This window comes from Solea senegalensis, unplaced genomic scaffold, assembly GCF_019176455.1.
Source record: "Solea senegalensis isolate Sse05_10M unplaced genomic scaffold, IFAPA_SoseM_1 scf7180000014033, whole genome shotgun sequence".
NCBI classification, from domain to species: Eukaryota; Metazoa; Chordata; class Actinopteri; order Pleuronectiformes; family Soleidae; genus Solea; species Solea senegalensis.
In genome coordinates this window covers 1-12,736 of record NW_025320946.1, presented here as the reverse complement: position 1 = coordinate 12,736, position 12,736 = coordinate 1, and the positions used below count along the sequence as shown (strand labels likewise).

At 43.0% G+C, this 12,736-nt stretch overlaps 2 protein-coding genes across 2 annotated transcripts; one reads left to right on the top strand and one right to left on the bottom strand.

The window, feature by feature from the left end:
* Positions 1 to 352: 352 nt before the first annotated feature.
* Positions 353 to 5,279, top strand: LOC122760751 (coagulation factor IX-like). Its single transcript, XM_044015918.1, has 11 exons — positions 353 to 726; positions 857 to 934; positions 1,029 to 1,198; positions 1,277 to 1,301; positions 1,684 to 1,797; positions 1,880 to 2,014; positions 2,649 to 2,908; positions 3,278 to 3,392; positions 3,729 to 3,925; positions 4,531 to 4,656; positions 4,873 to 5,279. Exons 2-11 carry the CDS (start codon positions 868 to 870, stop codon positions 5,113 to 5,115), a joined length of 1,452 nt encoding a protein of 483 aa, XP_043871853.1. The 5' UTR covers positions 353 to 726; positions 857 to 867; the 3' UTR covers positions 5,116 to 5,279.
* A 1,205-nt stretch (positions 5,280 to 6,484) lies between these two features.
* Positions 6,485 to 12,231, bottom strand: LOC122760752 (mannan-binding lectin serine protease 1-like). The gene is made up of 12 exons (XM_044015919.1): positions 12,217 to 12,231; positions 11,963 to 12,140; positions 11,675 to 11,806; positions 10,882 to 11,078; positions 10,652 to 10,799; positions 10,431 to 10,549; positions 9,894 to 9,972; positions 8,510 to 8,644; positions 8,265 to 8,339; positions 7,901 to 8,148; positions 7,644 to 7,832; positions 6,485 to 7,351 (listed from the first exon to the last, which is right to left on the bottom strand). Exons 1-12 carry the CDS (start codon positions 12,229 to 12,231, stop codon positions 6,917 to 6,919), a joined length of 1,950 nt encoding a protein of 649 aa, XP_043871854.1. The 3' UTR covers positions 6,485 to 6,916.
* Between the last annotated feature and the right edge of the window lie 505 nt (positions 12,232 to 12,736).

The window sequence follows — 12,736 nt, the reverse complement described above, 5'->3', positions numbered from 1 at the left end:
CTGCTTCCTGTCTTTTCCTCAGTGCCACTGTCTCTAGACCATAGAGCATCGCTGGTCTCACCACTGTGTTGTATATCTTTCCTTTCATTCTGGCTGATACTCTTTTATCACACATTACCCCTGACACTTTTTTGATTTTTGTGCAAAGTCCTAGAGTTTGAACCAGTGAAATAAAAGTTCTAATTTCATGGGAAATTCTTCCAAAGATAGATCCAAAGAATATTTCCACAGGTGATGGATCCACTCACTACATTCTAAGGAAAAAATGTCCTGTAAGGTTCCATACAGGATGACGTGTCACAGTGTCACAGAAAAAATCAATACCCCCAGTCTTTTTACACATTTCTCTGGATGTCATAATGGTAATAGACGTTGCGTGATGTCCTCTACAGCAGTTGATCATTTCCTGTTATGTCAGCACAGTCATCTCATGTCGTCCTCTGAGCTGTGACGTCTCTGTCAATATTTGTCAAACGATCGATAGACCAACTTCGTCCCAGTCATCCATTTTACAATAAAGCAGTCACTGTATGTTCTCTCTGGGGATATTTGGGAGACAAAAGAGGACATCAGGGGACATTAGGAGATGCCAAGAGACAACACAAGATAACAAGACCGCAAGGAGACGTCAAGAGACTAAAGAGGACAGCAGGGGGTAGCGGGACACAACAGGGGATATTAGGAGATACCAAAGGACAACAAGAAGACACGGTGGGAGACAAACAGGTGCAAACAGGAAGGGGAATGTAGGACAGGTGGACGTTCAAAAACAATATGAACAGATTGCTGTGCAGTGTTTTCTGTCTCACATTTTTGGTTTGTAAATGTCTTCGACTTTCTTCTCTTTTATCCACAGAGACAAAAACGATGATGTCACCTCTGACCGTGACTGTCTGCAGTCTGCTGCTCTGCTATGACATCATCCACTGCGCAGGTGAGGCAGACTGACAGTATAGGTGAGACAGACCTGGTAATGAACAGACAGGTGAGACACAGGTTGACAGAGTTCTGCTCCTCCTGCTCCTCAGTGTTCCTGGATCCTCCCTCAGCGGGTCAGATCCTTCGCTCTTCCACTAGGAGGCGCCGTGCTAACGCCCTCTTCGAGGAGATCTTACCTGGAAACCTGGAGCGGGAATGTTATGAGGAGATGTGCTCCCAGGAAGAGGCGCTAGAGATCTTCCAGACCAAAGAGACCATGGTAACGAGAGAAAAATAAAGCATGTGTGTCTGTGTGAGGTCACGGTATGTGTTTCATTGTCACTGTTTTTGTCCACAGCTCGAGTTTTGGTACAGATACACACGTAAGTACACCCTTATCCTCATCGTTTACACCTTCTGCTGCTTGTTTATGGTTCTCAAACCTGCATCTAGAGGCTATTAGAGGAACTGCAGTCCCTAAGTGCTCAGCTGCAGCGGTTATTCCCACTTTGGTTATGATTTTGTGTCCTCAAAATATCAACTTTTATATTTAATAACGATAACAAAAAAAACAATAATGACATAATAAAATAGAGTATCATCCGTGTAGAGCAGTGATTCATAAACTGCACTTTAGTAAGAAACTGCATCAACAGCCTTTTTTTCCAACAGTATTTCATCAAGTGAATATTCAATCTGAAATAAATGTAAAACCACATATGATTGAGTCATGCTGCTTTCAAGTGTTGCTTCTTTATGTCATAGAGCTGAACCCCTGTCGGACCAACCCGTGTCTGAATGGTGGCATCTGCACTCTGGAGCGAGAGGACTACCTGTGTCTCTGTCCTCCGCAGTACCACGGCAAGACTTGCAACTTGGGTAAACACCAAAACCAGAATCTTGGGCAATCAATAAAGCGGAAAACCTGTGCCTTGATGTGTGATCTGTGATCGTATTGCAGAGGTGTTGGAGTGTCGCTATAAAAATGGAGAGTGTTTGCAGTATTGCACCGACCTGCCAGGGGGCGGTGGAGTGCAGTGTGGCTGTGCCGACGGATTTAAACTGGATTCTGATGGACAGAGTTGTTCCGAAGCTGGTGAGAATCAGGGCTTTTCTACGTCCGTGGAAAACTATTTCACATTTACAACTTGCGCATACTTGATCTCACATTTCATTCCAAAAGTGACATTTTGTTGAGTTGTTGTGGGCACCAGTGCACCTTCTCGCATATACTTAACTTTGGACTAAAACAAACTAAAATGGAGGTGTGTTTATGTCCGTCTGCATGGACCACCACCATGTCAAGACATTTTAACATATTAAAGAAATCCAGGTATCTTTAGATATATTTAGATATCTAAATAGTGTTGAGCTCAATTTATTTTGTTTCACTTACTGAATACAAAAGTGAAAAGTAATACGAGGCCACCTATGTGATTTTACTGCCCTCTGAGGTTAAAAAGCACAAGAGTGACTGGTTTTGTGTCAATAACACGACTGTAATTGCTGCAATTTCTAATGTTACATTTGTATCAATCATAGTCACACACCTGCTACTTTGAGGTAGTGTGACAGGGCCTTAAAATCAAATTCTGCTTAGGGCCTTATAAAGGCTTGGAGCATCCCTGATTCTAGTGGACCTCTGCAGCCCTCACAGTACCACAGTTACACTGTATCTACTGACAAAAAGAACCTGTTCAGAACTGTCTTTGTCTGTTGTCCCCCTCCAGTGTCTTTCCCGTGTGGTCGTCAACGGATACAGACATGGTACCGTGGACGCTCTCTTCGGGACAATGCTACCATGAGGACAGAGGACAACAGCACAGAGGACTGGGATGTTCATCTGAACCTCACAGAGAAAGAGGACAAGAGGACAACAGTGAACACAACTGGAAACAGCACAGCTGAGACGGGGGTGGAGCAAGGAGGTGGCGTTGATCTGCGGATTGTGGGTGGAGATCTGGAAACACCAGGGGGGAGTCCCTGGCAGGTGAGGAGACTTAACGATGGGTTTAAAGGGATAGTTCAGGTTTTTTTGAAGTGTGTGTTATTCTAAAGTTTTGGCACATCGTTAGAGCTGACATCTCTTTAACAACAGATTTCAGAAAATTCTTACCTTTACCTTTATACCTTTACCTTTACCGCTTTATCGCAGCAAAATGAATGGAGAAAATCAGTAATTTATATACATTTTGTGACCTGTGTGTTTTGAAATCCTTTTTTCAGATTTACCTCACACTGACACAAAATCACCAATTAAAGCAGCAGTAGACCTGCAGCTGCTGTGTCCTTGTGAGCTAAAAACATTACTTTTTTTTATTCTTTCAACTCTTTGGTGAATAGTGTGTATTTGTGTCAGGTTCTGTTTCACAGGTCTGACGGTTATGGTTTCTGTGGAGGAACTCTGGTCACTGATCGTTGGGTCATCTCAGCTGCTCACTGCTTCGAAGAGTCTACAGACTACGTTACCATAGGTGTGTATGTGTGTATGTATTTGTATATATGTGATTGTGAGGACAAAAAAAACTGAAAATAAGGACATTTTACCAGGTCTTCCCAACTTCAAAGGACTTTTTATGGATTAAGACCTGATTTTAGGGTTAGAATTAGCTTTATGTTAGGGTTAGGGTTATGCATTTATTATTGTGTTATTTATATGACATATCTTGTGCAGTGAGTGTGTTATTTTCACACTTAATGCACGTTATTCCACAATTTCACAGATGCCGAGATTCGCTGTGTTGCTTCCACTGAATGAAATATTCCACGACCCGTTTGTCCTCCATCTCTCTGTGTCTCCATCTCTATAGGAGACTATGATAAGCGGCGTCCTGATGAAGACGAGCAAGTGATAAAGATTCAGAAAGTCTTCGTTCATCCTCATTTTCACTCCTTCACCTTCGACAGTGATATTGCTCTCGTGCTCCTTGCTCAGCCTGTCCGCAGAGGTCCCACTGCTGTCCCGGCCTGTCTCCCCGACAACCACCTGTCCAAGTACTTGCTGAGGGTAAAATATTGGAATGATGTGACTGAAAGTCGGTCTTCTCTATATTAACAAGCAATGACAAACACAGACACAGGTTTTTACTAATAACAGTAATTAGGGTTCCACTCCAGGTTTAAGAGAGGCAGGGTCATGCTTAGGGCTCAAACAATTAATCGTGTTTTTGATCAACGTGTTTTCATTTTCTGCTTCTTAAATGTGAATATTTTCTGGTTTCTTTCCAACATTTTATGATATTTTACGGAGCAAATGAAAACAATCGACAGATTAATTGATTTATATATTATGCTTTCGTTCAAGTGCAAGGGTAGGTCACACTAAATAATTGACACTTTGATGACCTGTAAAAGCTGTTTTCTTCTGCAAAAAGGTTTTGTTTTGAAACTGCATATGTGTTTCCTGTATTTTCTGAATGTGTTGCAGTAAAATGATTAAGAAATTTTACTGAAAAGTCATTATAGCGTATATATGTACACATTGACATATTTGTGTTGTGTTGGGGGTAGGTCGCTGCTCAGGTTGTCAAAATGAACCAAATTCAATGCAGTGTCCTCAGAGGAATAGCTGTGTAAACCTCTGTGTGTGTGTGTGTGTGTGTGTGTTCTCAGGAAGGCACCTGGGGCGTGGCATCAGGTTGGGGTCTCACTCGGTACTTGGGCAGGTCGTCACGCTTCCTAAGGAAGGTGACGCTCCCGGTGGTCAGTTACAAAGCGTGCACTGCCTCCACTGATCAGGTGATCAGCTCACACACTGTGAAGAACTCGAGCACATGTTCTCAAATCACTGCTCAGTTATGAGGAACTAAATAAAATGTTTAACTTTTTACAACATGACATTTTCAAAAATGTTTTCACAAAGCTTTTGTTGTTTTACTATACAGTTACGTTTTCTTGTCATGTTTTTTATGATGTGTGTGACCAAACCTGGCGTGTGCTGTGTGTCTTCTGCAGGTGATCACAGACAACATGTTCTGTGCCGGTTACCTCGACAAGAGCATGGACGCATGCAGTGGTGACAGTGGAGGACCCTTTGTGGTGAACTACAGAGGAACCTGGTTTTTGACCGGCATAATCAGCTGGGGAGAAAGATGTGCTGCTCAGGGGAAGTACGGAGTTTATACCCGCCTGGGAAACTACCTGAGTTGGATAAGAGACACCATGGAGAGAGTGGATCTAAACGGAACCAGGAGCTGAAAGAGGGAGACTGACACTGAAAACTGATGAGGCCCGAAGCAAACTGATGTCTCGTTAATCATTAAACATTAAATCACGTTTGTATGTAGCTTATCCAACCAAAAACTATACTATAATCATTGACTGTTGTGTTATTTCAAATGACTGTAAATACATTTATGTTTTTTGTTACTGGTTTATTTGACAGGGACAGAGCATGTTAATGAACAAACCTGAATAAATATGAGATGTAAACATGCTGGATTAAATGATTAATGATTGACTGGATAGCCCCCTCTAGTGGTGGCTCTGGGGCTAATACTACTTCATTAGTTTTTTAATTTAGGTCTATGTACATTTTGTCATCCACCCATTTCCATGTTAGGAGTTTCCAAATCAGGCAAACTCCGCCCAATGCCTGACTTTTTAAAAATGCCAAAAAGCGAGCTGAGTGATGCAGGGGCGTGGTCTGGTAGTGACTTTGACCCCAGTTGCTCAGTGTCACAACCCTCTCAACTCACACTGGTGGAGAGAGAGAAGGCAATGAAGTGACACCTCCAGTGTTTATAAAAGGGGGAGGAGTCTGGGACAACAAGCTTTGCGCTGATTGGATAAGAGGGTAACAAAGTGTGTTCCAGTGAAGCAAGAGTAGATCAAACAGCCAATGGTAAAATTTGAATGCAGTAGCTGGTGTTGGACCAGGGAGGCAGTATGCCGATTTTTATCATGTATAATTTCAAATACTGTTCACCAGAGATGTCAAACTCATGGCCCGTGGGCCATATGTGGGCCCCCAATCAATTACATGCAGCCCACCATGCAATATCATGTTATGATTAAAACATGGACCTACTCTTCCTTTTTTTTGTTGAGCTTGTTTTGCACATTTTGTTATTTACCTAATTTTAGATTCTGTTTTATTTTTCTGTCTTCGCTTGATATTAGATTTATTTTGCATCATAAATATGTTTTTATTGTAAAGCACACCACATTCCAATTTCAAACAAACTCTAAAATTCTGTGAAATATCATCAGGAAAAACTTTATTGCAATATCATGGTGCAATATTGTGTTATAATCTTAAATTCATACTGCCCACCGTCTACTGAACAGTTTCCCCCCCCAGGTCTTTCGCTGTGCATGTGACCTTGTGATCGACATGTGAAATGAAAATATTTGACATGTGGATGTGACATGTCCAAACAAACTCTAAAATTCTGTGAAATATCATCAGGAAAAACTTTATTGCGATATCATGGTGCAATATTGTGTTATAATCTTAAACTCATACTGCCCACCGTCTACTGAACAGTTTCCCCCCCCAGGTCTTTCGCTGTGCATGTGACCTTGTGATCGACATGTGAAATGAAAATATTTGACATGTGATATGATCATTTCAATGAATAACTCTGTTTTGCAAACGTGTTTATTTTGATGAATAAAGGAGTGTAAAATAAACCCAACAGCCCATAAATGTAACACGAGACAATACAAGTCTTTTAAAAATACAGTGGAGTGTTGATTAATAGATAATAAAGAAAACGTACGTACAAAAAAAGTTTTTATGCAATGTTTTGATGTTTACGCCCCCTGCAGGCTGCCACAGTCATCCGCTGTATTTATTGTTAGGAGACAAGATGATCGTCGGCATCTAATCATACCTAGTCACATGTCATTGTATCTCTTATTACATCCTCATTTCTCCTGATCTTCTAGTTCACACTAGTTTAGTTAAGGCCGTTTACAAAAAGCAGAATGTCAGAGAGAAATTAGGTGAGGACATGTATGTGTCCTCATATCTGTCTCACCACCAGGGGGCAGTCTAAACATGTTCCTGTATCCACTCCACATATTTAGCCACTCGAGTGTAGACGCCATACACTCGCTGACTCCCACACTCCTCTGGGCCGCCCCAGGACACAAGCCCAAACACCACCCACCTCCGGATGACCTGGTTCTCCATGACAAACGCCCCCCCGCTGTCACCCAGGCAGGTGTCTCGCCCCCCCTCAAAGAACCCAGCGCAGAACATGTTGTCTGTGATGTTGTAGGTGATGGAGCGCGAGGCGTAGCTGGCACGACACTCGTCCTGGGAAACCACCGGCAGTTTCACATACTGCAGGAGGTCAGAGGTCACTCCAGGGTCAGCCATCAGAGTGGGGTTAGAGGTCAGCGAGGATGAGGAGGCATTGAGGTTGGAGATTCCCCAACCAGCAACAACTCCCAGGGAGTTAGGAGGGGGTGAGGAGTGGTCAGGCTACAATGAGGAGGAGTAAAAGTTTGATTCAAATTTTCAAAACATCCTCTCTTCTAAAATGTCAAATTCTTCTTTTATTTACACATTCCAAATATGTCTGGGTTCACTTTTCATCCCAATTTGACCTTAACATTTAAAAACACCCAGATACGTCTTTAATTATGTAGATTTTCCAAAACATCATCCGTTTTGAACCCTTCTAAAAACATTCCGATTTTCTTAAAATGTTCACAAAATGTCAAGATTCTGTTAACATGTCAGTCCCTCGTGTGCTGTAGACAGTATGACTCACCTTGTTGTCAGGGGACGGCAGACACACGGGGCGGGTGACGTTGTTAAACTCCACCCTCTCGCTGAGCCTCAGGAGGGCGATGTCGTTGTTGTAGTTGTTGGGTTGGAAGTCTGGATGAAGGATGACCTCGTCCACTGAGCGACTCACGGCCTGATGTTTGTCTCGGGTGTCGTGGAGACCGAAGTAGACCTAAAGGACGAAGAGAGTCATCATCACCATCACACGTTTATAATTTCCAAAATTTTTCCTTCTCTGACCTTCACATGCTCAGGTGCCACGGGGACAACACTGGCATCCCTCCTCTGGGACCTGAGGACATGGGCAGCGGTGAGGACCCAAGACTCAGACAGCAGCACCCCAGATCCGAACCAGCGGTCTTCTGGAACCCGGGATTGGTCCTCCACACTGAGCAGTACGTGCCAGGGGAAGAGGCCTGGCTCTGCACTCCGCCCACCCACGATACGCTTCACCTGAGCCGGGAGAGTGCGTGACGGATGTCCACAGGCTGGAGGGACACATGCAGAGGACAGTCTGTGTCCACGGGTCATTTTGAATTATTTGTCACGATTATGTCCAACATGGAGGACAAAAGATAGAGACACAGAGGAGACAGACAGGTACCTAGAAGACAATTTGGCAGTTTTATTCCGGCTTCTGAATTGGTCCATTCTCCATTCTGTCCACAGGTGTAAGAAGCTATGACACAGATGCACACAAATGTTTTTGTCTTTTCTCCATACTTTTTACAAAGGCTAAATTCAAGCACACAGGTTTAACGACAAAAACAAATGATTACGACACATGTCATAAACTGATGTGTGATATCATTTACCTCTATCATTAATGACAAGTACTCATGTTCTTACTGTTGCGGTTGCTAGGGTCAAACGTGCCCTCTCTGCAGATGTAAGTGAAATTTGATCCAAACAGGGTGCTGTTGTCATGGTTACCAAACACCACGTCAGCCATGTCGACCACCTTTGGACTCCCACAATCCACCGCTGCGACACAGAGAAACCGTCACCAGAGACAAAGAGCTTTCAGGACTATGATGAAGATGAGGTGTTTGTACTCTTCATCTCGGCACATGAAACACATTCATGTTTGTAAATCCATGTATAGACGCTGTAGCAACTAAATAACAACGATAATAATAATTAAAAAAAAAATAATGCCCTCCATTTATCCAGGTTAAATCTTCCTATCATAAAAAAAGACGGTGTAATTAGGGACGCAGCTACTGGGTTATTGTAGTGACACGTTGAATGACACTGAGAAGGTCAAAAGGTTAGCAACGGATAGTTTAAGCAAGTCTGGTCATCTTCCTTCTCTACAGTGCTCTCCCTACAGTTTCATAGTCTACTTCATTCTCACTGTGGTAAAAACTCAGCATGCTTCTGTGTTTTTAAATTCTCGCCATTCTAAAAAAGCCGGTCCGTTGTTTATTCATGTGTTGCCCCTCTCTTGGTCAGACAGTTGTTTCCTCTTCCTCGCTTCCTCTGACAACAGTTTTCTCTGCTTCTTTTTCACTGGCTCTGCCATGATAAACATCTAAAACAGGCCTGGCCAACCCGTTTTTTTCATAATTTTTTTTGTGTGTGTGAGGGAGAGAGAGAGACAGAGAGAGCAGATGAGATGGGGGGATGTTCATGTGTGCCCGTGTGTATGATGTGGCTCTTTGCAGTAACACTGTAAGTTAGTCAGTTAGTTAGCAGGTTGGTTTTCAGCTAACAGACGCTCCCCAAACTCCCCACAACAATACATTTAACCATCACAATGAAGCTGAAGCTGTTAAATCAGGATAAAAATCCTGCATAGTTCTCCTTTAATGTTAGCAGTGTGAGAAAGAAAGAAATGAATTATGAATTAGCGGAATGGTTGTCAACTCTTATTTAGGTTGATTGATTGTTTTACATTATTATTGTAGCAGTTATGAGCTTTATGTACAAACCATCTGCATCTAAGAAAATCTTTATGGACTACACTCGATAAAAGCTGACATGTGCTGAGAGCATTTAAACTTTTTTTTTTTTATGACAAATAGTTTGTGAGACGTCTCGAACAGAGTGTGGCCGCAGCAGGGACCTGTCTCTAATCTAGAGCGGACACATGTCTTCCCCTCCTCGTCCTCCCTGTTTCTACAGAGACAAAAACAGAGACAGTTTCAGTGGTTGCAGGATGGACGGACTGACCACCGATCCCAACTGTGTGTGTGAACCCATCATTCAGAGGACACTGGTGGACACTTACTGTGACACTGAGGAGGACGGCTGCTCCAGGAGCCATCAGAACCACAGTCCACCTGGAAATGGTCTAGGTACTGTGCATCCTGAAAGAAAGAGACACTGTCTCTAACGTGTCCATTATTGGACGTGTGTCAAATAAACCAGAGGACATTCTTGTCTCAAACATTATGATTTCACACAGTATGTGCTGCTAGTCTTGTGACAGATTTTGGAGATTGATGCCAGCTCTCTATGTCCCCTGTTATGTGCCATGTCCACTCGTCTATATGTCCTCTAAATGGGAACATCTTTTACAAAATTGACATCATGTTGTATTGGAGAAGACCTGAAACTAGTAATAGAGACCATTAGGTCCACTGCTGACATTATAATCAAGTGAGTTAATACTGAGCTTCACTTTTCAAACCCATTGATTTAATATGATTTGATTGATTTTTTTTATTTATGTGTGTTCTGTGCCTTCTGTTAATCTGCAGTGGTCACCTGAGTGCTCGAACAGAGAAGACAACACCTGGAGGTCAGGTAGTGAACATCATCTTACCTTCAGTAGTTTGTATCCAGGCTTACACGTGAACACAATGTAGTCTTTGAAGGAGTAATCTGATTGGATGGGATTTATCAGGGCATTGGACGGGATCTCAGGTACAGGACACTGACTTCCTGTTAGGACAAAATAATGCAACAAACAGAGCATTTAAGACATTATATATAACATTATATATAACCCCACTGGCTATAAAACAGTATATATAGGAGTATAACCTATGACTGTATACGTCATCCTCCAGCCCAGGTTTTCTCCCGAGTTGTCGCTGTGGAAGACGACAGTGATGACATTACTCTCCGTTTCAATGACTCCTGGTGATTTATCTCCGCAGAACGGACCAAACTCAGTGCTGCCCCCTGTGATCTGACACAAACACACCGATGGTTGGTAAGGAGTGCAGATTGTGTGTTTGTGTGCGTGTGTGTGCGTGTGTTTTTTCTGCCACCTTGATGTAGTCATAGGGACACCTGGCGTCCGGGTGGTCCTCTATGTCGAAGCTGGGGTCAAACTGGAGGCGGAGCTTGAAGCCGGGCTCCACCTCAATACCATATGAGCAGTCCGAGCTCTTTGGATATGGAGCGGGGAAATCGACACTGCTGAGAACACCTGAGCGTTCCCTGAACACACTGTCACTACACTCCACTGAACACAGAGACAGAGACAGAGAGAGAGAGACAGAGAGACAAAGAGAGAAAGAGAGACAGAGAGAGAGAGGATTTTCCAGAGTGAAATTCCTGTTTTGGTCTGTCTTTTTTGCTGTCAGGTGTAATGACCACTCAAAGCTGCTTTTAGTTTTTGCCATTCACCTATTCACACCAATTGTGTGTGTGTGTGTGGGCCTGCGTGTGTGTATACGTCCACAAATGTAAACTTTCACCACCAATCAGTAGCTGTTATCAGTCAGACAGGGGTTAGATTCCAGACACTGAACAGACACACACAAAACACTGTATCAGCTGCTGGAATTCTATTCTGCTGTTAAACAGTTCACATGTTTAAGCTCATTATGTTGGATAAGCTCTGACACACAGTGAACAGGTCAAACAACAGTGTCTGATGGAAATATCACTGACAACCTGCTAACTAACTGACTAACTGACTGATTGTAATAGTGTAAACTGCTGAAAGCATAGGGACGACTGCTAGTCCTGCAGTGATTGTAGTAATTGCACTGAGTTCCGTTACAGCAGCAGCAGCAGCAACTGAGGCTCATTGGTAATGTAGTTGTTTGGACTCACCTCTGCAGGTGTGGTTGTCGGTGTGCAACAGGTAACCATAGCGACAGGAGCAATAGTATCCCCCAATGTAGTTGTGACAGTAGTGATCACAGAGCAGATCTTCGTCGCTGCGGTCGCTGCACTCGTCCACATCTGAGAGTGAAAGAAACAGGAAGTGGTGAAAGCACCTGAACAGGTGAGCACATGGAAACATCACAGTTGTGTGTGTATGTGTGATTGTGAATCCTGTACAAACAGGTGTATTTGAATCAGTCACACAGACTGTGTGTGTGTGACATTAATCATCACCCTCTGCGCTGTAGTGGGCCACGAACCCGGCGTGTCTCTGCTCGTTGGAGAAGTCGGAGGAGAAGATGACGCTCAGTGAGTTTCTGGGTGAGGAGATGACCTGCTGAGCGGGCACCGCCTCTGTGTCTGTCTCCTCCCTGCCACAGAATAGTGCCAGCACCTCCCCCTCCGCCTCTGCCTACATTTACACAAAACACACAACAGCTCAGAAACTAGAAACAGAAGAACAAACCAAATTTTATAACAACTCTTACACAAAACAGCGCCATGTTTCCAAGCAGCAGTCAAAGGTACATTCACTTACACCAGGGGTCTGTAACCTTTAGGGTGAAAAGAGCCATTTTTGTTCACCTCCTCACCCAAATAAAATTAATCTGGAGCCACAAATCTGACCCATAAAAAGAAGATAATAACACGTATAAATGTTTTTATACAGATATATATATAAATAAAAAAGAACCATTTACAAACTTAAATGAACTACAAAAAGAAAATTGTTGACATTAAATGTAATTTTCATTGCCGTTTCTACCCAACCTCTTATCAAGTGGAGAAAAAAATAAAACACAGAAGTGACGTCACTTCCTGTTAGCAGACGAACCAGGGTTTCTCAGTTAACCACCACTGCATCGCAGTGACACAGAAACTTTGTCAGAGGTTCTGAATGAAGCTCAGCAGCCGCTGCTTTCTAATGGAGGTTTATTTTGGAATCCATACCAGTACCTTGTGGGCAATCAATAGTAATAAAAAATAATTGAATTATCCATAACATGT